Source organism: Chrysemys picta, unplaced genomic scaffold (assembly GCF_011386835.1).
Source record: "Chrysemys picta bellii isolate R12L10 unplaced genomic scaffold, ASM1138683v2 scaf910, whole genome shotgun sequence".
Lineage (NCBI taxonomy): Eukaryota > Metazoa > Chordata > Testudines > Emydidae > Chrysemys > Chrysemys picta.
Window position 1 is genome coordinate 372 of NW_027053617.1, and position 24,629 is coordinate 25,000.

The window sequence follows — 24,629 nt, forward strand, 5'->3', positions numbered from 1 at the left end:
AATGAGTAACCATTCTAGAGAAAAGGTGCACTGTTTAAAATAGAAAGGGGAGAAGAAATACAGAAAGGAGAAAAGCTGTTGTTTCCTTTTTTTAAAGGAAAAGGAAAGGGCTCAGGAGACGAGAGATGCTGCATAATTTCTGCATGTACCCACTTCCATACAGAATATGGTCCATGTTGGGAGATGGACATATACATGTATGGGTTTTCTCTCTTGCTTCTCTCATCTTCCAGTTGGTGTCATGTGGAACTGGGCTGGTAGATGGGGAAGGGATAGAAAGCTATGAGGAAAAGGTGGGAGGGGATGAGAAAGGGACGAGAATTAAAATCAGATGATCAGCCTCCTCCGGAACTGGTTTGGTTTTGGCAGCTTTCTTGGTATGGATGTATTATTAGGATGGCAGACCAATGAATTACAAAGCATGTGCACCAAGGAATGCTGCTTCACAGCCAGCGATCACGTGATAGCCAAATGCTTCATTGAAGTGATAAGATCGCCAGTAACCGACATAAACTGGAATATGCAGCCAGACCATCTTAAAAACCTAGCTAGAGACAGCTCTGGGTGGTACTCGATCTATAGGAAGAGGCTATGTCAAGGGCGCCAGAAGAGGGGGGCTAAGCCCTCCCACTTTTTACCAGCCGTAAGGATGGGCAATGGCGGGTGGGGGGGGGAATAAGTGAGCAGGGGGTGAGGTCTTGGGGGGAAGAGGTGGCATGGGAGCAGGGCCCTGGGTTTGAGCTCTGGTGGGCTCCCCTCCCTTTTAGGAAGTTTCCGCCACTCCTGGGCTGTGTCCCTTTGGGATTTGCTGTGATGATGATGTGCTCAATTTAGAGGTCTTCAGTTTTTGTTGATCCTTATAGGTGGGATCTTGTGTGTATTCTGTGATTCCACAGCTACTTCAGTCACCCCTTATCATAACATTGTAATCCGGGATCTAAGCTACTGCTTGTGTTTTTTGGGGAAAAAACAAAACGTGTTGTTAGCCTGTATGGTTACAGAGGTAATTTTGAAAAAGTGGACCAAGTCTAAACCAATGCAGTGATATTTCCCTGAGTCTGAGCACATTGTGAAACAATAGTTCTAAGAGGCATGACCTGCCTCTGGCATCTCAATTGGGTGTTAATTCTGAAACCTACAGGAGATAATTTAATTGTCAACATTATTATTTTACTGCTGATTTGCTTTTGCAGAAACATCCAACAATGTGATCTTCTCACCCCAAGCTGCCTCCTAAATCTACCCAGATGCCAACTTCCCCCATTTTTAATGTATCTGAAGCTGTCACAGGTTCACAAGGCCTTGTCTGTTGGCAAAATTTTAAACAGATTCTTAACTTTTTGTAGTAAACGAGAACTGACCTGATCTGTAAGAATTACTACTTTATGATGCAATGTCACTTTGTTTCCTTTCTTTCCTTGCCAAAGACTTTTGGACAGATGCCCTATCTTATCCACTGAAGCATAAAAAGATAATATCAGATATTCTATCATACACCAAAGGACAGCAAATAAAGCAGACAGAAGCGCAGCACAAGGCAGAATACACTACACCCTTTATTATAGCATGCTGTGTAAGCTTTTGTTAGCCTTGACCATTAGGTAACCCTTTGCCAAGAGCAATGTAAGTTCAGGTGCTGGAGTAGGAAACCAGTGTTCTTGGAAGATGAGATTAGCAACTGTATTCTTGAAAGACTGGAAATGTTTTGTTTGGTATTTGACGAATAAGTCTCTAGGGTTGAATGTTCTTTTAACAGATATTCTATACTATTATCTGCACAGGTCCAATAGTGTGAAGAACAATCTTTGTTTCACTTGAATTAAACTCCATGACGATTCCACGCTGCAAATCTCTAGTCGCTCAAAGATGATGTTAGAAGGAGCAGCCTCTTGCTATCTTAACAATGGAAGGTCAGTCTTGTGCTAACCCAGAGATTATCCAGCAAGTACCCTCCGATCAAGTCCTCCACCCTTCCTTAACTTGCTGAAAATACATCGAGAACTTTTAGTCAGCAAAATCCGAAACACCCAGTGTTTGTTTGACAACTTGATTAAGAATGAATACTTCTCTACTGAAGATGCAGAGATTGCTGCACAGTTTCCTACTCAAGCCGACAAGGTACAGTAACTCCTCACTTAACTTTGTAGTTATGTTCCTGAAAAATGCGACTTTAAGTGAAACACACACACACACACACACTATAAGTTTTAAACAACAATTTAATACTGGTACACAGTGATGATTGTGAAGCTTGGTTGAGGTGGAGGAGTCAGAGGGTGGGATATTTCCCTTACTGCTAAATGATGAACTAGCAATTGGCTGAGCCCTCAAGGGTTAACTCTCTCACTTTACAAGGCAGCAGTAATGAGGGAGATATGCGCATTTCCCCTTTAAGTACACTGCCTTGTTAATTAAATCAGCTTGCTGAGACCACAGCTACTGCAAGCTCCCTCCGTCCTGAGCCCTGGCGTGTCCCCCCTGCTCTATGGAAGATGGGGTAAGCGGGGTGCAGGAGCAGGGGGGAGGAGGACACCCTGACATTAGCCCCCCTCTTCCTTCCCTCCCCCCAGACCCCGGCACAGCAAGCAGGCGTCTCGGGGTTCGGCTCCAAGGCAGAGGGCAGGAGCAGCACATGGTAGTGGGGGAAGGGACAGCTGCAGTGCTAGCCTGCTGGGCAGCTGCAGCACAGGGAACTTAGGGGAGCGGGGAGCTGATAGGGGGCTGCTGGTCCACCCTGGTTCCAAGTCCCCACCAGCGAGGTGCAACGGGCTGCTCTTCCTGCAAGCAGTAGACAAAGCAGGCGGCTGTCAAACGACGTTAGAAGGGAGCATTGCGCAATTTTAAACGAGCATGTTCCCTAATTGATCAGCAATGTAACACAAAACAATGTTAACCAGGATGACTTTAAGTGAGGAATTACTGATATATTCTTATTTCACTAGCAGCTTGAACTTTTTATTAGCCTGTAAAACCCCACAAGTTGAAGTGTATCTGGTAACTTTAGCTCAACTATCTTTTAGACTTCTACTGTGTTTGATAATCTGTCCAGTTCCTACTGGGCTGAGTTCCCATCTCAAGTATCACTGCCACTAGTTGGCACTCTAGTGGGTAGGCTCAGCACAGAGGCTATTGAATAGGTAGGGTGACTGAACAATTCTCTCACACCTAGAAGTGACCCTGCCAATGAGGAGGGTCATTGCTGAGGCAATCTAAGGAAGTTTACACAGTTGCTACCTTTGCTCTGTGGGTAACCAGAGAACACCAGTCAGCAAGGCTGCCAGTCCAGCACCTTTGACAAGCACTGGATTGACATGGAAAATAAATGAATGTATCAAGACCATTATATAGGGTTGAAAATCATTGGTGTATTTGGGCAGTGAACAGCATGGGTGTGGGGTTGGAGCAGACAGACTACCTGGTTACCAACAAACTGAGGATTTGATTGTCAAACTACAAAAGCAATCCCTGTGGGATGGGGACTTTCAGAAGCACTCAGTGTTGGTCCAAACTCTGATTTTGTTCATTTTACCATCAGGACCCAGTATTCATTTAGGGTTTGAATGAACTCTCATTGAAGTCAATGGTAGCCTTTCTACTGACGTTTAGTGGGAGGGTGGATTGTCTCTCCGCTTCTGGCCATGCTGCTAGGCCCCGCCCCCCAGAGCAGCCTGTGGCCACGCTGCCGGAGCACACTGGGCTGTGCCACCCGGCCCAGCCCTCCTGGAACATGCTGCGGCCGCGCTGCCCGGTCTGGCCCACCGGAGCAGGCTGCGACTGCGCTGCCCAGCCTGCCCGGAGGAGCTCCAGCCAGGCCAGAGACATCCTCCCCAGATAAGGTGGGAAGAGATGGGATGGGGAGAGTGTGGGGGGGGTGATCACAGGGGTTACTCCCCTGACCCCCAACGTCTCCCCTCCCCCATTCTCCCCCCCCCCCCCCCCCCCCCACCCCCCCCCCCCCCCCCCCAAATTTCCCCACCACTTGCTATCCCGGCCCGTCAGGGTAAGCGGCTGGCGTGCCAGAACACTTTGTTTACTTAGGTTTACCTCCATGCCTGCGGACACTTGAGGTAAACAAACCATCTCGGTCCGCCAGCGAGATGGCCCGGGAGCCAAAGTTTGCTGACCCCTGAATTATAGGGTCGGCTTATGAACGGGTTATAAATTTTTTTCCATTTTTACTTATCCAGGAGCAAATATTAGCAAAAATTGCTTGGGTTTCCAATTCTTCCACAAGAGAAAATGTTCCAGGCATTTTTCCTGTTACAGTGATTTAATACAATACCTGACTCTGACTTCCTTTATGAATCAGTTACGGAGCTTTAGAGGTTTCACATTTGTGTCACAGCTAGAGGAGAGTGAATGACAAAAGAGGCAGGGTCCTGGGCTTCATCAATGTGCAGATTTCCCTAGGATAATAACTCTTGTTGGTTACTGGACATTGTACCTGTGGTGCTTACTCCGTGTAGCTAGCCAAAGCTGGGAGTTGAACGGTGGTGCATTGTATGATCATCTTGGGTTCTTTTTTTGTTCAGTAGTATAATATAGTAATAAAACAGTCAGTCATCTACAGAGGGGAGCTCTCAGAAGAGGCAACGTGTACTTCACGGGACCAGTGGGAAGTTCAGTTTTTGGGTCAGATTGCCTGATCTCCCACAGAGAATCCTGCAGAAGGGGCCAGAAGTGACTGAAAACTCAGGGATGGAAAAACCCACAAGAGGCAGCTTGAAGGGAAGGATTCAGTGAGGATCCTCTCATGGAGTCCCCCCACCCCACCCGCTCCATATTGTTTGTCAGAGGAGCAGGGTTTGACCCCGGAGAATGAGCTGCAGGACCATACCTAGACCCTGTGGTTTTCATGGGCATCTACAAGAGGCCCGGCTTGTCTGCATGGAGGCCCCATGCATCCGTTACTTCTCTGTGCCCACAGCAATTCCTGACAGTGCAGTTCCATTGGGCTGAACTATCAGGAACTCCTTCCCCCATGGCTTCCTCTTATGTCCCACCTCCCCAGGATTTCCCTTGAAGGAGAATCCCCACTATCAAGGGGTCTCTTTGGAAGAGGCTAATGCAGCCCTTGAGATTGTTTCCTGATGCTACCACCCACATTTATGTTTACCAGGGCTCCATTCTTTGTTCCTTTTCTTTTTAAATTGAAACGATTTGTAGCTGTAAGCTTTGTTCACATGGAATATCTCCTATTTGTAATTTTCTTATTGAATATCTGAGGTGGAAGGAAAAAATAGATTGTCTGAGGAATGTTTGCTGGCTTACAAGTAGGTTTTATCGATGTTCTGTCATAAGAGAATTGCCCCACTTTTGCAGATCCTGAACTAGAAGGTGCAGATTTCCAGATCAGAGGAATTGGGTGAAGGTCTTTAATATCTAAAAATCCTTTTTTTGCTGAGCTCTGGTGTATTCTATCCTGCATTCTGAGTTCTCTAGCTCATGAGAGACCAGAGAAAAGTTGCCTCAGAGATTAAGGAATTTGGAAGTCCTTTGCCTACTGAAGAAATTGAGCTTGTGACTAGCAGGAATGGAATCCAGTCCATAGAGAAGTATCCTTAGAGCAAAGGCTGTACTCCCTAGAAACACTTGCACTAAGGTTGTCACATGCTGGTTGTACAAAAATCAAACTAGCCCTTGTCCTCTAGATCCACCCACCAAACCTAACCCCTTCCATCTATTAGCTGGAGTCAAACTTTTTTGCTGGTGGGTGTGGACATTAACTCTCCTATGGCTGCTGAATGAGAGGGGCATACAGCATTGCGTGCACGCACACACTCTTTCTCACCCCCAACCCAATACCCCATAGCATGGGCGGGAAGAGGTGGCCTTGCAGAGTTAAACTGCTATGCTTAAAGAAGGAAGAGTGCTTGTTTGGTTCTGCATTCAAGTCCAGAGAGACATTCTGCTGTCCACACACTGCTATTCAGGCTAGATTCTGATATAAAATTAAATAATGCAACTTAGCCTCAGAAATCAGAGGACCAGGCCAGGAGGTCAAAAATCAGTCCTCTGGTTTCATTTAATATGGGCAAGATTTGAAATCTCCTGCATGATCTCCTGCATGACTGTGGTAACCACCCAGACCAGGAATTTCCTTTGCATTCTACCTATGGAGCAACCTGTGTCCCTTATCTTTATAGCTGGTATATGTACATAGCTGTAGTGATGAGCCCAAACTAAAACCTCTGATCCAAATCAGAGTTGCAGATCCAGCCTCTTTGTAATGCCGGAATCCAAACACACTGAACTTTGGGATAGTTCAGGTTCAGATCCAGATTCTGACATCCCAGCTTGGGAGAGTAGATTCTAGGCTTTGATTGGGGTCCCATTTCCAATCCTGAAGCATCTCAAAACATTTCATAAATGTAACCAATACACAATCCTATGTATCGCTAACATTCTACGTGGTATTTCTTCAGGTTCGTAAAATTCTGGATCTGGTTCAAAGCAAAGGAGAAGAAGTTTCAGAATATTTCATCTACATCCTGCAAGAAGTCTCTGATGCGTATTACGAACTACAGCCTTGGTTGGATGAAATAGAATTCCACCCTTCACAGAATATTCAAAATAAACCTGTTGTAAATACAGATCCAGGTAGGAAGAGGTGTAAGAGCCAATATGCAGGTCAATTCTCTGTAGAAAACATGTCTACAGAGAAATGTATGTTAATATTAACTGGATTAATTTCATCTATTGATTAGCCTCACTATTAGTTCTGATTTTCCCAGCCTTGGGAATCAAGCTTTAAAAATATGTAACCAGGGATAGACCTTACATTGTGTTTCTTGTTTGAAGTCTGAGTAATATGGGGTGAGATTTTTATCCCCCCTACTACTGTCTGTGGCAACGTACAGGTGTGACAGGTTGGATCACAGAAACCCCCTTGGGAACTGCCAACTGATGTGCCAAGACTACTTCTGCCCCTGCTTTCCCTGCCAGCTCGGGACTCCAGCACCCTGTCCTGTTGAGCCAGACATGCCAGTCTGCTCCAACCCAGACCCAGGGTCTGAACCACGTGTCCCAAAGCTGCCGACTTAACTGAAAACAGCTTACTGAAGTGTTCCTGTCTTTAACACTCAGATGCCCAACTCCCAATGGGGTCTAAACCCCAAATAAATCCGTTTTACCCTGTATAAAGCTTATACAGGATAAACTCATAAATTGTTCGCCCTCTATAACACTGATAGAGAGAGATGCACAGCTGTTTGTCCCCCCCAGCCCACCTCCCCCCCCCGGTATTAATACATACTCTGGGTTAATTAATAAGTAAAAAGTCATTTTATTAAATACAGAAAATAGGAGTTAAGTGGTTCCAAGTAATAGCAGACAGAACAAAGTGAATTACCAAGCAAAATAAAATAGAACACGCAAGTTTATGTCTAAGAAAACTGAATACAGATAAAACCTCACCCAGTAAGCTTCCTTTTACAGACTAGTCTTCTAGTCTGGGTCCAGCAATCACTCACACCCCTTGTAGTTACTGTCCTTTGTTCCAGTTTCTTTCAGGTATCCTTGGGGTGGAGAGGCTATCTCTTGAGCCAGCTGAAGCCAAAATGAAGGGGTCTCCCAGGGGTTTAAGTAGACTTTCTCTTGTGAGTGGAGACCCCCTCCTCTTTCCTATGGAAAGTCCAGCTCCAAGATGGAGTTTTGGAGTCACATGGGCAAGTCACATGTCCATGCATGACTCTGTTTTTACAGGCAGCAGCCATTGCTTACCTGCTACCTTGAACGTCCTCAGGTAGACTTCTTATGTGGATTGGAGCCTCCCAAGATCCATTGTCCCTTAAGTGCTTCTTGATTGGGCAGTTAATTTGCACATTCCTTTCTCAAGAAGCTGACCAAATGCTTTACTAAGGCTACTTAGAAATCAAGCAAGTATACAACCAATATTCCTAACTTCAAGTACAAAAATGATACATGCATACAAATAGGATTAATAGATTCAGTAGATCATAACCTTTACAGAGATATGTTACATGTCATATGTAGCATAAAATATATTCTAGTTATGTCATATATACTTGCCTAAGCATATTTCCATAAAGCCTTATGGGGGGCAGTGTCACAACAGGGTCTGTAAAAACCAGAGCGCCAGCTAGGGAAAATACCATGGTGAATGCATTGTGTAGGGCAGCTGTAGGCTTCCAGGCTGCTGGAACTTAGAACAGCCCCCTCTATTACCTAGTAAGTTATGCTGGAGGCCATTTTAGACCCCAAAGCATGGCAGAATCATGACGGCATACAGGTGGATTAAAGTCACCATAGTCCTCCCTGCATAGCGCTGCAAGCAGTACAGTCATATGTATCACTCCCATTTAAATATTTGAAATTAATTCACTCTAAAAGTATTCGGTTTTACTGATCAGCTACGGGTGACTTTGAAAAAAAGATACTTAAAACAAAATAATGAAAGAGCTACCTTACTGAAGCCAGGAGGGGAAAAAGGGAAACATTTCAAAAAGCTTACCAGGGAGTCAGATGAAACTGCTACATTGTGGTACGTCTGTGACAGGTTCCCTGTGGTGCATCCTGGAACTGGGATACCACTGAGCCCTCTATCCCACCAACCTGGATTCCCTCTCACACTGATGCTGTGACAAGCTGCAAACCTCTCCAGGTCCTACACTTATACAGCTATCCACAGGCAGGGACAACCCCAGCTGAGTTACAGGAATGCTTTCGCTAGCCACCCATGAACCAACGATAGAGAGGCTCCAGCCAATTCCCCCCAGCTCCCCAGTCTAGGACCCAGAGCTGTATTGTCTTGCCCTTGTTAGAAGCCTGGCCAGTGTGAGTTTATTATCCACTCTGCCCCTCCCTCAATGTGGAGAGGACATACACCAGCTCTTGTTACTGAGCAGATTTCCCAAGCACTTCATCCAAAACACACTGTTTTAGGTAGAACATAAAACAGATTTATTAATTACAGAAAGATAGATTTTAAGTGATTATGAGTAGTGAGTGTACAGATCAAAGTTGGTCACCTAAGAAATAAAAGTAGAATCACAATCTGAGTTCTATAAGATAGATCGGATTTGAATCAAGCAGTGTGTCAGCCTAATGAGAGAGTTCCTTCATACACAGGCTGGGATTCCTCTTTTCAGCCTGGGACCACCTTCCCCGTTCAAAGTCTTTGTTCTCCAGACTTGTTTCCAGGTGTTGAGTTGTGGGAGGAGAGAGGCCAAGTGAGGATGTCACTTCCCCCTTTTTGTAGCGTCTTCCAGCTTGTTGGAAAGATCTTTTGCTATGATGTGAGTCAAGCAGTCTCCATTGTCTACGTTGTCTACATGCTTTCTCTGGGATGTCTTCATTGTATACAATTCTTGGGGGAGTCCTGTTGAGTGTGGATTCTCCTTAATGGGCATCATCAGTGTCTGGCTGCTCCATTGTTGTACCTGAAAGGCTGGTTCTGGGTGTTTCCAGTCTTACAACATATTTCAGTAACACACACATAGCAAAACTTCACATACATGATAGCACATACAATCCAACATGATAATAATATTCAGCAGATCAAGACTTAAAATAATATCTCACAAGGCATACTTTGTACAAAACCTATCATAATCATATCGCCATGGTAAATATGGGGTGCCAGGGTGTTGCTTTGGGGTACAGAGTGTCACAACATCCAATCAGCATTTTCAGATGAACTACAGATTTCATTTTAACCATGTAACCTAAAGACCGCAGTTTAAGCATCAACATTAACTATTTCACTTCCAATGGTTTTTGCAAAAATGTCCTGGGATTGTAGGTGGAACTTGAGTAGTATGCCACCATGACTCCTGAATTACCCTTATAGATAGGAGGATCTAACCAAGTAATAGTGTGATAAGGACACAGTTTGCTGTGTATCTAGGATCATCTCTATTATGCATTAAATAACAAGAAAAACATACACTCTGTAGGGTTTGTGCTATAGCAGCCAAAGAAAACTAATATGTAAACACTCAGCTGCTAGCTGAAATATCTTAGCATTAAATGTAGCCTGACAGCAGCCCAGCCACAGTATTGGAATACAGTCATGAGGATTTAGTTGAACGTTTATATTTTGCTTTGTTTATGTAGCTTTTATTTTTCTAAACCTCAAGCACTTTTGTTGTTGTTTGTTTTTATATATCCAATAGTGTTGCATCACAGTCTCAGATCAGCCCTCGAATTGATTAGTTTTTAACACATAGCACAAACTAACTGCTCCGTGATTATCTTTGGCAAAGTGACTGTCAGCAGATTTGTAGTTATATTATTAAAATTAAAATATCACATTTTTATACAGCCCTTCATCTCAAAGGACCCCAAAGCATTTTCCAGACTGTATAAATACAAGACTCTTAACCTGAACCCCCCACCCCGAAATGTAGACTCCTTTGCAATGAAAACACAAGAACATTGCCCAGTGGTTAGGATTTTTATTATTCTATACATGGTTTTTTAATATCTTGAGGTGCCTAGAGCCTGGGATGATGATGATTATTAACAAACTAACTAATAGGCAAGGAGCGAAGAGTGACAAAGATGATCAAGGGGATGGAACTCAAGCCATAGGAGCAAAGGCTGAAGGAACTGGGTATGTTTAGTTTGGAAAAGAGGAGACTAAGGGGGGACATGAAAGTGGTCTTCAAATATTTGAAAGGCTGCCATAAAAAAGATGGAGAAAAGTTGTTCTCTCTTGCCGCAGAGGGTAGGACAAGAGGCAATGGGTTCAAATTACAGCATAGCAGATTTAGATTAAATCTCAGGGAAAACTTCCTAATTGTAAGAACAGTAGGACAATGGAACAGACGGGCCTAGGGAGCTTGTGGAAGCTCCTTCACTGGAGGTTTTCAAAAGGAGGCTGGATCGCCATCTGTCTTGGATGGTTTAGACACAACAAATCCTGCATCTTGGCAGGGGGTTAGACTAGATGATCCTTGCAGGCCCTTCTAACACTGCAGCTATCAGAACAACTCCTGTAACTGAAACTGCCAGGGAAACTTAGAGTGGAGAGTGTAACCATCTAAATTGTCTATGGCTTGGACATCCTGACCTTTGAAGAAAGGGTGGTGGGGTCTTTAGGCCCCAGGTTTTATGTCTCATCCAAAAGATGGCAGCATCAAGCAACACAGTGCCCCCTAATACAGTGCTGTGCCACTGGGTCAGTACTGACTGGAAGGGAAGAGAGTTTCCAACTGAATCACCAGCACCACTTCCTAGGCAGCCTCCCATCAAAGTACTGGCAAAACAGCCCTGTTGAGCCTGTAAGATGTAATTACACCAGCTCAAGACTGCAGGGAAAGTATTTATGAGCCAGGAATTCTAAAGGCACTCAGGAACAGCTAGCAATCAGATCTTTGCAATAGTCCTAATCTTTTAACTTGGCATGTAGAACGTACCCGATGCTATAAAAATAACTGCTCTTAGTTCGTTCCTTTGGACTGAGAAATCACACACAAACCTGTTAGCCAATTCATGACTATCCAGAAAATAAAGCATGTAGTTGGAAAATGTTGCTAAGCAGAAATTATCTTTCTTCTCCCGACAGGAGCTTTGCTAATGCCTCTCAGATTTGTGCTGAACACATGCAAAGAAAAAAAATAAGTTCACTATTACAAGTTGCTTCCCCTCCAGAGAAACACTGCTTGTCATTGAAAAAGCCCAAAGAGCCTCTCTGAGGGTCCTGATGTTGCTTCTCTAGAAACTGTGTAATATTAAAAGTCTCATCATTCCCCCCGTTTCTAGAGAGGTAACTTCAAGACAGCATGTATTTGTTAGGAGTTAGCTGTAGCCTAAAACTCTTTTATACCTAAGAGCCGCAGGCATAAGTGCTTGTATATAGCCAGTCATTCCTCCTTAGTTCCTAAGCATGGCAGGACTTTATATACTGTAGCCCTTATGTTAGATTCAATCTCTTTTAATAATTAATTCTCTCTTTAGTCAGCAGGTACCGTCAGAAACTCAAATATGAATTGGCACGAGACACAAAGTTTGTTATGTCGTATGCTCAGAAGGAGGAAATGCTGCTGGAGGAAACCTATGCTGCTAGTCTTATCGAGCTGGTCAGTTATACCAATGAGAGCCTAGGCAAGGTGAGCTGCCTAGAAGATCTGTTTGATGATAGAATTGGGTTAATTAACGAAGATGGAGAGACTATCTACATCTTTGGTGATGCAGGTATTGGAAAATCCATTTTGCTGCAAAAGATGCAAAATCTTTGGGCCAGAGGAGAATTGGATGTAGGTGCCAAATTTTTCTTCCGGTTCAGGTGCAGGATGTTTAGCTGTTTTAAGGAGAATGAAGCCATCTGTTTGAAGGATCTCCTGTTCAAATACAACTGTTACCCAGACCAAGATCCCGAGGAGGTATTCAACCACATCCTGCACTTCCCTCATACAGCCCTCTTCACGTTTGATGGTTTTGATGAGATCCATTCCGACTTTGACTTGAGCAGCATCCCCGAGATCTGCTCACCCAATGAACCTATCCACCCTCTTGCCCTGTTGGTGAATCTTCTCAGTGGAAAGGTTCTTAAGGGATCAAGGAAAGTTCTGACAGCAAGGACAGGAACTGAGATCCATCAAAACATCATTAGGAAGAAAGTACTGCTCCGAGGGTTTTCCAGCAATAACTTGAAGGAATACACTAAGAAATTCTTCAGAGACGAGGAGTGTCGGGTATTGATGTCGAACCAGCTGGAAGCAAACCCCAGTCTCTGCAGTTTGTGTTCGGTGCCTTTGTTTTGTTGGATTATCTTTAAATGCTTTGAACTCTTCCATTCCATGTTTGACAGTCATGAGCTTCCAGACTACTCAGTTACACTCACAGATGTTTTTTTGCTCATGACTGAAGTTCACTTGAACCGAACTCTGAAAACAAATTTGCTGAAGAAGAACACCAGGAGCCAAGTGGAGACTTTCAGGTCAAAAAAGGAAACTCTGTTCTCTTTAGGTAAAATAGCACACATGGGGATGGAGAAGTCTCTCTTTTTCTTTGACCAGGAGGAAGTCACATCCTTGAACATGTCAGAGCAGGATTTGCATCTGGGATTCCTCAGAACGGTTCATGACTGTGGTGGTTATGGAGACCAGTCCTCCTATGAGTTCTTACACTTGACCTTGCAGTCTTTTTTCACAGCTTTGTTCCTAGTTACTGAAGAGAAATTGGGTACAAAGGAGTTACTGAAGTTTTTCGCAGAGTGCTCTTCCACTGAGATTGCCCAGTCTACTTGTTTCCCTATTTCCTGGGTGCACAAACGCTCTATAGGAGAAGATCCTTTCCGAAATAAAGAACATTTTCACTTCACCAATCTTTTCCTCTGTGGTCTGCTTTCCAAAGACAAGGAGAAGCTCCTCAGACATTTAGTTTCACCTGCAGCCATTAAGAGGAAAAGAAATGCGCTCATCACATATCTCTTGGAAAGCATGAAATTTCAATTGCAGAGCCTGATGCGGGCAAAACTTAAGGGTTATAAACAGATTCAGGTCATGCCCAATTTTGTTTGGATGCTGAGGTGCATTTATGAGACTCAAAGTGAAAAACTAGCCAAGCTGACTGTCAGGGGCATGAGGGCCAACTACATCAAACTCACCTATTGCAATGCCTATTCGTCGGACTGCAGCGCCATATCCTTTGTGATGCAGCACTTTCAGAAGCATCTGGGTCTGGATCTAGACAACAATAATATCAATGACTATGGAGTAAAACAACTTCTACCTTGTTTTAACAAGCTTGCGGTGATCAGGTAGGATGTCGTGCCAGGTGACTGTTTATCTTTGATTTATTACACAATATAAGCATTAAACTTACGGAAACTCTTTAAAGCTTGAGAGGCTAAAGGCACCAAGTGCTCCTGGAAATAAACTGTATTCGGCTTTTAAAGCCTCACCTCAGTATCTTAAGAGAAGGCAGCCCCAAGCAGCAAAATTTGGATCAGAATTTTGAACATCCCAGAGTTTGCCGATTTCGTGTATGTGTGTGTGTGTGTGTGTGTGTGTGTTAGAATAGCAATAAAGACCAGCTGTGTGAATTTTGAATCTAGATTGCAAAAAATACCACCAGAAGTTTGGGGTGTTTAGGTCTGTGGTCTTGATTTGGGTCCATCTCAGATTATGTCTTGAAAGTGGGCCAGGTTCTGTGAGAAAGCACCGAAGGTGGGGTGGCGTGGAGGGGGGAGCAAGGAAGGAGAAGTACTTGCTGGTAGTACTTCCCTTACATGAAAATTTGCTAGAGCCAGTCCTGGCTTTAAAATATGGCAGTGGGAGAAATCTGCCATTCAAATATCAGAGGGGTAGCCGTGTTAGTTTGAATCTGTAAAAAGCAACAGAGGGTCCTGTGGCACCTTAGAGACTAACAGAAGTATTGGGAGCATAAGCTTTCGTGGGTAAGAACCTCACTTCTTCAGATGCAAGTAATGGAAATCTGAATACCTGCCTCTGGAGATTTCCATTACTTGCATCTGAAGAAGTGAGATTCTTACCCACGAAAGCTTATGCTCCCAATACTTCTGTTAGTCTCTAAGGTGCCACAGGACCCTCTGTTGCTTTCTGCCATTCAAAGCAACTGCTGATCAGAGCAGTGTGCCTTTTGTGTTAACATGGCTTATCCTGTTATACCAATAAAAACTAGCAGGATCTTATTAAAGGGGACAAGATAAAGATGCCACATTTATTATGATAACAATTTGATTTATGACCAATAACTAATATCTTAATCCTTATACACACACACATTATACCTAATACCTATACACACACACACATTCACACACACACACATCCATCAGATGTTCTGCAGCTGCTGCATAGTTACCAGTCCTGCTTGAGTTTGCAGCTGGGGTTCGTAGCTTGTGGCGGCTAACTGGCCAGGAAAGCCGGGCACAAGGACGAGCTGGGTCTCTGCTGGGCATGCACCAATGCCCTTCCATGTTGGTAGCAGAATGTTACCCTCCTCCAAAGTTTTCCATCTCACCCATCCTTTTTGTAAGCTTTAGTTTGAATCCAGAGTCTATAGGTCTTGCTGTGTCACGCTGCCTCTGGGTTTGGTGATTGATCACCCGTCAATTGCAGACATGACTTTCAGACTCGGACCGGGCTTTGATCTTCCTTTTATTGTACCTTTTCTTTTTAGGGTGAATTCTTCTTACTTTGTTAGGGCTCTTGTCTGCATCTTTAGCCGTTGGTGTTTGAACTCTGTTTAATCAGGACAGGCTGGGGCTGGAGGTTGATTCCATCATTCATACATACCTCATTCACACATCTAAACTAAACTAATAAGATTACAGCAGGGTTTGCAAAAATGAAGGTTGCAGCAAGCCCTTACAAAATGGGAGTAAGCGTTTTAAAATGGGGTTTGAATTACAATATGGCAAACAGTGAACAGAAGTTACACTGTAGGCAAGTGTAATAAATGGTGAACAGAAGTTACAATACTGAAACAGTGCAAGTCTTAGTGATTTAAGCAGGAATTGGATTGATAGTGAAACTTACAAAGGCAGCTGACTGAACAGCTATGGCTCTTAACAAGCATCTTAACTGTTAATTAGCCAGTTATTGGGGTAACCGGTTTTATGAATGAATATTGTTTCATTTGTAAAACTTTACTTATGAAGTTACATTTATAAAGTAAACAATTAAAAACAATTTCATTCATCAGTCCTACAATCCTGGCATGAGGACTGTTGTTTCCATTTGGTAATTCCTAGAGAACAGAAAATGACATTTGTAACAACCCAAACCTAATTTCACAGTGAGTCATTTGAAAAGAAGCAGACTCCTCTGATCGGTAGAAGTTGAGCCAGATTCCCTCTACCAATCAATGCATCTGAGTGGGCAAGCTACCAACTTCCTGGAATAAGCAGGAGTGGCTTGGCGGCAGGGCGTTCTCAGGGCTTGTCTGCATGGCAGCACAGTGCGGACTCTGGGGTTGTGAAGTGCATAGCATGCAAACAGGTTGTGCTGTAACCGCCCTGTGCAGACCCTGCTGGCGTGAACAAAAATCTACCTGCTTTTCATTATCTTTTAATTCATGCCAGCAGGATCTGCATGGGGCAGTTACCGCAGAACATGGTAGTGTGCTGTACAGTTCACACCCCTCGGGTCTGCAGTGCGCAGCTGTGTAGACCAATCCTTAGCATTGGAGCTTGGTCCAGAAATGGCATTGGTCAAAAATTTTCCACTGGATCAGTTTATGTCAGAAAATGCTGATTTTCTGAAATAGAAATGTTTCACAGGAACATGTTGATTTTGATGACATTTAACAGAAAAATGTCTAAACTATTCATTTTTATCCCTTCAACTCCTGTATTATAAATTATAATATAAAAAACAAAATAATAAAGTTTGAAATAAAATGTTCTGATTTTTCAGAAACAAAATATTTTGGAGTATTTTGTTTCATGAAAAAAATTCAGTGTTTTTGACTTTTTGTCCCAATACAGGGCAAAAAAGAAATTTCCTATGGGATGGAAATTCTGTGTTTTGACCACAGTTCACTAGTGCATATATGTCATGGCCTTCAGAACATGCTTCTGTACTCGCCTGTTTTCTAGCCTTTCACTGAGTGTGGGCAGGGATGATTAGATGACTGGTGGCCCATTGAGGAGCTGGGTTTTGCTGGGATAGGTATTGTTGCGGGGATGCCAAGTAGAGCATCTCCCGTAATTATAATAAACTGGGGAAACGAGGATCTATCTTTGGTCTATTGATCTACTGAATTTTTTTGTTTTTAATTCCATGTACAGCATACAGAGCATTAGCTGCAAGCTCTATTTTTTTAAAGGGCAAGTTTAAAAACTGAATTCACATTTCTGTTAATGGCTTTAATCTATTAAGGTCTGATGCTCTGTTAAAATGTCAGAGGAAGATGTGTAGATCTGCAGCAATCCATGAAGAGGAGGCCATAGAATATCCTGTGGCCAGTGAACCCTTCATAATCTGACTAATCAGCCATCCATTCCCTTCTTTCTTCTTTTAGGCTGAGTGTTAATCAGATCACAGATCATGGAGTAAGAGTACTATACGATGAGCTCTCCAAGTTCAAAATTGTGACTACCCTGGGGTATGTATGAGTTCGGAACAGCGCAAGAGATAATGTTACATTACAGCCCCTTTCATCCTGAATGATCCCTCAAGGCTAATAGTCAGCACTAGCAAGGACAGGATGGAAACCTTTAAGGTATGTCTACATTGCAGGAAAAGACCTGGGGCTGGCCGGGTCAGCTGTCTTAGGGTTGCAGGGCACCACCTGAGCTTGACTGTTTATACTGCAATTTTATAGCCCTGGAGCCTGAGTCAGCTGACCCAGGCCAGCCACGACTGTGCCCACGGGTCTTTTATCGCAGTGTAGACATGCGCTCAGTTTACTGAACCTGACCCTGGCAGGTTTTGTAAGGCACCGTTTTATGTCCTAGTGTAGTGAGATGTGATGCAGGTGTCCGTTTGACAGCACAGCAGGAGAGGGACATCCAATCCCCCATACAGCAGTTCTTCTCCTGTCCTTGATCACAGGATGGATTCCTACAAAGGGCAAAGCTTGCCCATGTTGTAATGCTGATCAGGTATGTTCAGTTTTGCAGCTAGTACCTGACCTCCTTTTTCTTTATCCACCTCTAGTTAAGTCATTTCTTTCTTCTATACAAAGTACATATAGCTTACAAGAGAGAAGGGGAGTGGAAGGGTCATCTTTCAAGGGGTCATGTTTACTGGATCCTTTTATATAACCACACTTACCCATGCAGGAAGCAGCGATTTCCTTAAAGACCTAAAAGAAAATCAGTTTTCTGTCAAGTTTGGGGTGGTGGGCTTGTTAGCCTTTACTCGCTACTTTTGGTTAAATAGTGGCATAAAAATTACTTTATGAAAAGTGAATTTAAGTCCCAAGAATTGCTTCCTCCCACCAATGCCCTATTCCCAGTGTACCTACTCAGTAATCCGACCTTGCAATGAAAGGAACAGGATGTATTTCAGAGAGCTTTCATGAATCTAATAAAAGAATGAGCACATATTTTGCATGGTTACTGGTTTCATAACTTTTATGTAAAAGTATTTTCATATTGGCACCAAAAAATGGAAGCTGGGTTTGCTGGAAGAGATCATTTACATTTCTTATATATTAAAAACACCTTCCTTCAAATAAATCCCAGTCTGGTCTTAAATTTTATAGCTCTTTATTAAATTATTATCCTCATCACTATAAATAAATATTTAAATCTTTGTACAGGACCCTCATAAAGAAAGATACTCTGTGTGTATCAAAAACATCCAGGTTGTATATATTCAGGTAACAGCAGAAATAATCTGTTTTTACAAATGTGATTTTTCTTTAAGCTTGTACAACAACCAAATTACTGATGTTGGAGCCAAATACGTTGCAAGACTCATTGAAGAATGTTCAAGCCTCACATATGTTAAGTATGTCCAGGATTTTTCCTTATTATGTTCCATGGTACCATATTTAGGGTACATCAACTTTAAAGGGAGAAAGAGAAAAGTTTCTTACTTGAGTAAAAGAAAACACATGCAGATTGAACAAAAGGAGGTTTTCAAAGTTATGTACTTCCTTATAATACTCTGACAATGACTGCTTTGCATGCATTCCTTTAATGCTTAATCTTTACTAAAGACTGCTTTGCACAGTGGGACGCATTCACCCTGATGCAAAGGGTCAGCACAAGACCTATACTCCACTTACGACCTATTTTGAGTACTGGAGAGGAACTTTAGAAGCTCAGAAACCTTGTGCTGGGGCCTCTGCATAAGGATACATTTCCCTCGTGGTAACTAATTTCAGGTTTGTGTAGGCCTGACCTTTTCATAAGTAAAGGGAAGGAATGTATTTCAGTATTACATTTCAATGAAGGAATTACCAAAAGTCAAATGGTGAACCATGACCATTGTTTACACGGAACTTGCGCAAAGTTAGAATGCCTAGCCATACACAATGCCAGTTTTCATCCTAAGGTTAAGTCACGTTAACTTGTCACTTAATTTTTTTTTACCATAGAAAGTGAAAAGAAGCAACAGAAGCAATGTGAGCTAGTGGAGAGAACACCGTACTGGGAGCCAAGAACTCTTGAATTCTAGTCATGGCTCTGCTGCTAACTCGTTGTGCAGCCTCAGGCCTAAATTTTGCAGCCTAAAATGATGACTTTTGGTCTGATACCTTGTAACCAAAAGCTTAAATGTGTACAACATTTTAGTCCATGGAAATTTGCAGTAGCCGTAATTGACCATCATTATCTACCATAGGAGTTGGCTGCCAGGGTCAGTGTCTAAGCTGGGGTTCAAATATAGATGTATAGATGAGTTGGTTTTTTTAAGAGTTGCATCTTAACAGTGAATATATTTTTATGCAGAATAGGAGCAAACAAGATAACCACTGAAGGAGGGAAATGTCTTGCCCTTGCTATCCAGAAGAGCAAAACGATGTATGACATTGGGTAAGTAAAATGAGTTACCGCCTGGCGGGAGTCGAAACATGACCTCAGCTGGGGCTGGCAAAGGAGCTATGACAGTTTGTATCAGCTGAAGAACTGGCCTACTGAGTGTAGGAATAGCAGCTTCCAGAGGCCCAGGGCCTGATTAATATATAGGTAAACTAGGCATGTGCCTGTGGCCTATATTCACATGGAGGGCCCAAAATCATAGGCCAGTGTCTTTTGCCACAGCTGCCTCCTCCTTGACCTGCCCAGGGGGCATCGACCACCTGCAGCAGCACCCTCCACCCCAGCCTGGTGCGGAGGGGAGGCCCCAGAGTGGGGGAGGAGATGGAGAGCGAGCCCCCTCTGCACTCACCCCACTGCAGCAGCTTCTGTTCCACGGGGCTGGGTCCAGCTCCCTGCTCTGGGCATTGTGACCGCGGGGTTTGGCCCAGCCATGAGAGGAGTTGTCATCTCAAGAGCAGGCTGCCAACAGAGGTTCCCTGAGATTTTAGTCGCCTTGGTGGCAGTCTGCTATTGAGATGCCAACAACTCCTCTGGCCTGGTGTGGTGATAAGAGAATTATCACCATTTTATTTTCACACCATTTATTTTACTGAGGACGGAGAGCCTACGGGGCTGGTTTAGTATCCACCTCCATTCGGGGCCCGGCCCTTGCACTGGCATGGGGATGGGGTGGGCACAAGGAGCTTCTTCCCCAACACATATCCTGTGTGGGTTGGGCAAAGGCCAAGTACAGTGACAGTCTCTGCATGCAGGGTAACAGAGAGACTGCGCTAAGCACCCCAAAGGGGGCAGGGAAGAGACAGGATGATGGTCCCTCCACCCACACCAGCTCAGAGCAGGATCAGCGTGCATGAGAAAGTATCCCCTAAAGAGGTGTAGCTGCAGGTGGCTCCCCAGCACAGTCCAAAAGACACTCCCACTGAGGCAAACTATCTCCCAGTGCTCCCTCTGGGCTGTGACTTTACAGCAGAATTGAACCCTCAGTGCTCAGTCCTGCAAGCGGTTGGGAATGGAACCTACAAGGATCAATGGGAGTGAAGGGGGCTGAGTCCCTCACGGGCTTGGAACCCTGGTCAGTAGTACAAGGTCACTGGGGAGGAGGGAAATGTGATAAGGGTGGCACTAGATCCTTATTCCTTATTTCTCTCTGTTTTCTTTCCTTGCCAGGATGTGGGGTAACCAGGTTGGAGATGAAGGAGCGAAGGCATTTGCTGAGGCGCTGAGGAATCACCCCACCTTAACGAATGTGAGGTAATAAATCGGCTTTACAGAACACCTGCCTTTCTAACGGACTTTGAAATCAGAGCTGATTTGGAGAGGCTTTGTGTGAGAAGTCCGTTTGGTAATGCAGCCTTTCCTCTGTAGGCTAACAGGTCCCTGAGTCAAACAAGAGGCTAGCCTGAGGTCTGGGATCAGGTGGGATTTTCAGTCACAACACAGGTTGTCATTTGTATGTCTGTCATTTTCTCTTTTTATAATGCTCCAAGTTATGGCCTAGGGCCTGCTTCTCTGCTGCCTTGCACCATCAATGGTCCTGTAAACCCATTTACCATTCTCATTTGGTAGCACTTGGCACCTACTTTGTAATGCTGCAAATGACTGCACAGGTCGCAGGGTGATGGAGAAATAGGCCTCTGGTGCGCTGCATACTAGTAAAGTGTGCTCTCTTGAGGAGAAACAAGCAGCTTCTGTACTATTTCTTAGGCTATATCTACACTAGAGACCTTTCAGTGGCACAGCTGCGCCGCTGTAAGATCTCCCGTGTAGCCACTCTATGCCGATGGGAGAGCTCTCCCATTGACATACTTAAACCGTCCCCAACGAGCAGTGGTAGCTATGTTGGTGGGAGAGTGTCCACACCGGTGTTTCTGTCGGGGTGACTTATGTCGGTCAGGCGGGTGTTTTTTCACACCCCTGAGTGACATATGTTTTACCAACAGAAGTGCTAGTGTAGACATAGCCTTCGACTGTAAACTCTACAGGGCAGGGATCATGTCTTGGTTACGTGTTGGCACAACAGGGCTACCACAGTATAAATAATAGTGATCCATGAGACAGTGTTGGTAATGAAGTTCAGTATCTAAGCTTGAAACTAGTATCTGAAAGCACTAAAATATTTGAAGTTGACAATGTGGTATGAGGAGAAGCCAGAATTGTAAATCTCATCACTTCAACTCATACCTATTTGCTTTAATGTTTTCAATTCTTGCTGTGAATTTTAAAATAATTTTCATGGCCACTTCCCAGTTTCAATGCATGCTCTCCTCCTCCCCTCCCCGCTGCCCTTTTTTTTTTTTTTGGGCTCAGTTACTTTCGTTTTGTTTCCCAGGTACACTAAACTCCATGACCCTCTCTTGAAAGAGCAAATATCCTTACTTGCTTTCCCCACAAGATGGTGCACTTCACTAGTTTTTTCAGTAGAAAAACAGGGAGTGTGGTTAAGACATTCTGGATCTCTGGAGAGCTCACTGCTGCTGTCTCAGACTATCAGTGATTTCATAGCTAGAGGTCTGCCCTGTTTTCTCTGGGCAGATGACTGCCTGAAACAAAACGAAATGATGAACAGCTGCAGTGACCTAGATTTTTGTTCAAATATAAAAGCTACCTAAGAGAGCCACCTTCTCCTCACTGCAGAATTCCTCTAGAAGTCTTATCTCAAGTGTGATACACCTTGAGCCAGCATTAAGCTGGGTTATGCTTGCCTGGCACTCTTGCTCTGGAACAAATTTGTTCATGAATTTAGTGCTTACAGAAGCAAAAATGATGATGTGCACTGGCAAGCTCCAGTCATTGTGTGTGCATGTGCAGTATGGATTCTGCCATTGCACCTGCCTCATTCTTAGAACCATAGGGTTAGAGGGGACCACAAGGCTCATTTAGTCGAATCTCCTGCCAAGATGCAGGATTTGTTGTGTCTAAACCATCCAAGACAGATGGTAATCCAGCCTCCTTTTGAAAACCTTCAGTGAAGGAACTTCCATAACCTCCTGAGTCAGTCTGTTCCATTGTCCTGCTGTTCTTACAGTTAGGAAGTTTTTCCTGAGATTTAATCCAAATCTGCTATGCTGTAGTTTGAACCCATTGCCCCATGTCCTGCCCTCTGTGGCAAGAGAGAACAACTTTTCTCCATCTTTCAAGTATTTGAAGACCGCTATCCTGTCATCCTTTAATCTCCTCTTTTCCAAACTAAACATATCCAGTTCCTTCAGCCTTTGCTCATATGGCTTGCATTCCATCCCTTTGATCATCTTTGTCGCTTGCCTCTGGATCCTTTCCAGTTTCTCTACATCCTTTCTATACATTGGTGACCAAAATTGGACACAGTACTCCAGCTGAGGCCTAACCAGCCCTGAGTAGAGTAGTACTATCACCTGCTATGACTTGTATCCTATGCCTCTGTTAATGTAGTCTAAAATTGCATTTGCTTTTTCTGCAACATCATCACACTGCTGACTCATGTCGAGGTTGTGATCCACCACAACTCCCAGATCCTTCTCAGCAGTGCTGCTGCCAAGCTAGTTATCCCCCGTTCTGTATTTGTGCTTTTGGTTTTTCTTCCCTAAGTGTAGCACCTTATGTTCGTCTTTGTTGAATTTCAACTTGTTGTCTATAGTCTAGTTCTCCAATTTATCAAGATCCCTCTGAATTCTAGCTCTATCCTCCAATGTTTTGGCAACTCCCCCTTAGCTTTGTGTCATTTACAAATTTGATCAATATGCTCGCTATATAATCATTCTTAATTTACAGTTCTTAAATTAAGAATTTACATTCTGAACCTAGAATACTTTAATCTTGTTTCATCTATTGAATACTCATTAGTGTCAATGGTGGGTTTATTCAAAGTTTAAGGGTGGATGAAGATAGCCCTAAAATAATTTCAATCTTTTAGCAAGTCATCCTTTTACTTAGGTCCAGTCATCACAGGTGCTGAGTATCTGCAGTTTCCACTGTGATCAGTCGGAATTCCAGGTGCTCGGCCCCTTTCACACTTCAGGCTCTTAACTAGACTAACCACTAATCATCATGGACTTTAATGAAGAAGTGTGCTTGCTTGCACATCATTGGAACATAAGAATCACCTTATCAGGCCAGACCTTTAGTTTGGAATCCTGCCTCTGGCAGCAACCAATAATTGCTGCTTCAGGGTTTGTCTACACACAGAAGTTACACTGGTCTAACTTACGTTGGTTTAGTTAAACTGCTCCACTTATCTGGTTCATACCAGGGAAATTGATGATCCAACCAGTGAATTGCATTCAAGGTCCTTTGTAGGATTGAATCTCAGGCTAGGTCTACACTATGGCGGGGGGGGGGGGGGAAGGGGTTTGACCTAAGATACGCAACTTCAGCTAGGTGAATAGCGTAGCTGAAGTTGCATATTTTAGGTCAACTTACCTGGCTGTGAGGATGGCGGCGAGTCGACCGCTGCTGCGCTGCCGTCAACTCCGCTTCTGCCTCTTGCCGCGGTGGATTTCCGGAGTCGACGGCAGAGCCATCGGGGATCGATTTTATCGCGTCTTCACTAGACACGATAAGTCGATCCCCAATAGATTGATTGCTACCCGCCGATCCGGCGGGTAGTGAAGACGTGCCCTCAGTCATTTGCCAGCTGACATTCCTGATGTAATGCCTCCCCCCAATGTTTGAGCCATCGGGCTAGCCTTGAGAGTACTGGAGATAAGTGTCGACGGATTGTCATCAGCCAAATGCAGCATCATCAGTGATTCTTATAACTGACCCATCCATGCACGTCCCTGGCTTTGACTTGTCACACCGTTCATGGACCCTTTTGAACCTGTTTTGAACAGTCAAGGGTCAGTTTGCACCCAGCCTTTACACGTAGGGCTAACCAGGGGGTCCCACATGTGGTTGTGGCCCATGCACACAATGTCACACATCACTGACAACTACCCTCTGACCAGATTTGATGGTGATCAGAAGCCTCTGGCGCTTGGCTGATGAAGCTTCTGCAAATAGACTTGGCAAGCTCTGTACCCAATAAGAAGAAAATCAACCAGTGACACTTCTGTGTGTGGTTCCCCTTGTATAAGTTTAAGCCTGCCTTATAGAGCTTAGCTTGTGCCTGTACAGGAACAAATTGCATAGGTTGTCCATGGGCCTGGTCCAAAGTCCAATACATCCATGGAAAGACTCCCGTTAATTTCAGAGGACTTTGGCTCAGGCCCTAAATGCTGTGTAAAGT

General features: G+C 43.9%; 1 protein-coding gene across 1 annotated transcript; it reads left to right on the forward strand.

Annotated features, from left to right (window-relative positions):
• The first annotated feature begins 808 nt into the window (after positions 1-808).
• On the forward strand, positions 809-24,623 carry LOC101950525 (nucleotide-binding oligomerization domain-containing protein 1). The gene is given in 8 exon segments (XM_065579823.1): positions 809-1,949; positions 1,952-2,118; positions 6,426-6,600; positions 11,923-13,726; positions 16,957-17,040; positions 18,309-18,392; positions 19,337-19,420; positions 20,594-24,623. Coding segments are annotated over 8 exon segments (2,532 nt in total). The 5' UTR covers positions 809-1,903; the 3' UTR covers positions 20,682-24,623.
• The last annotated feature ends 6 nt before the right edge of the window (positions 24,624-24,629 follow it).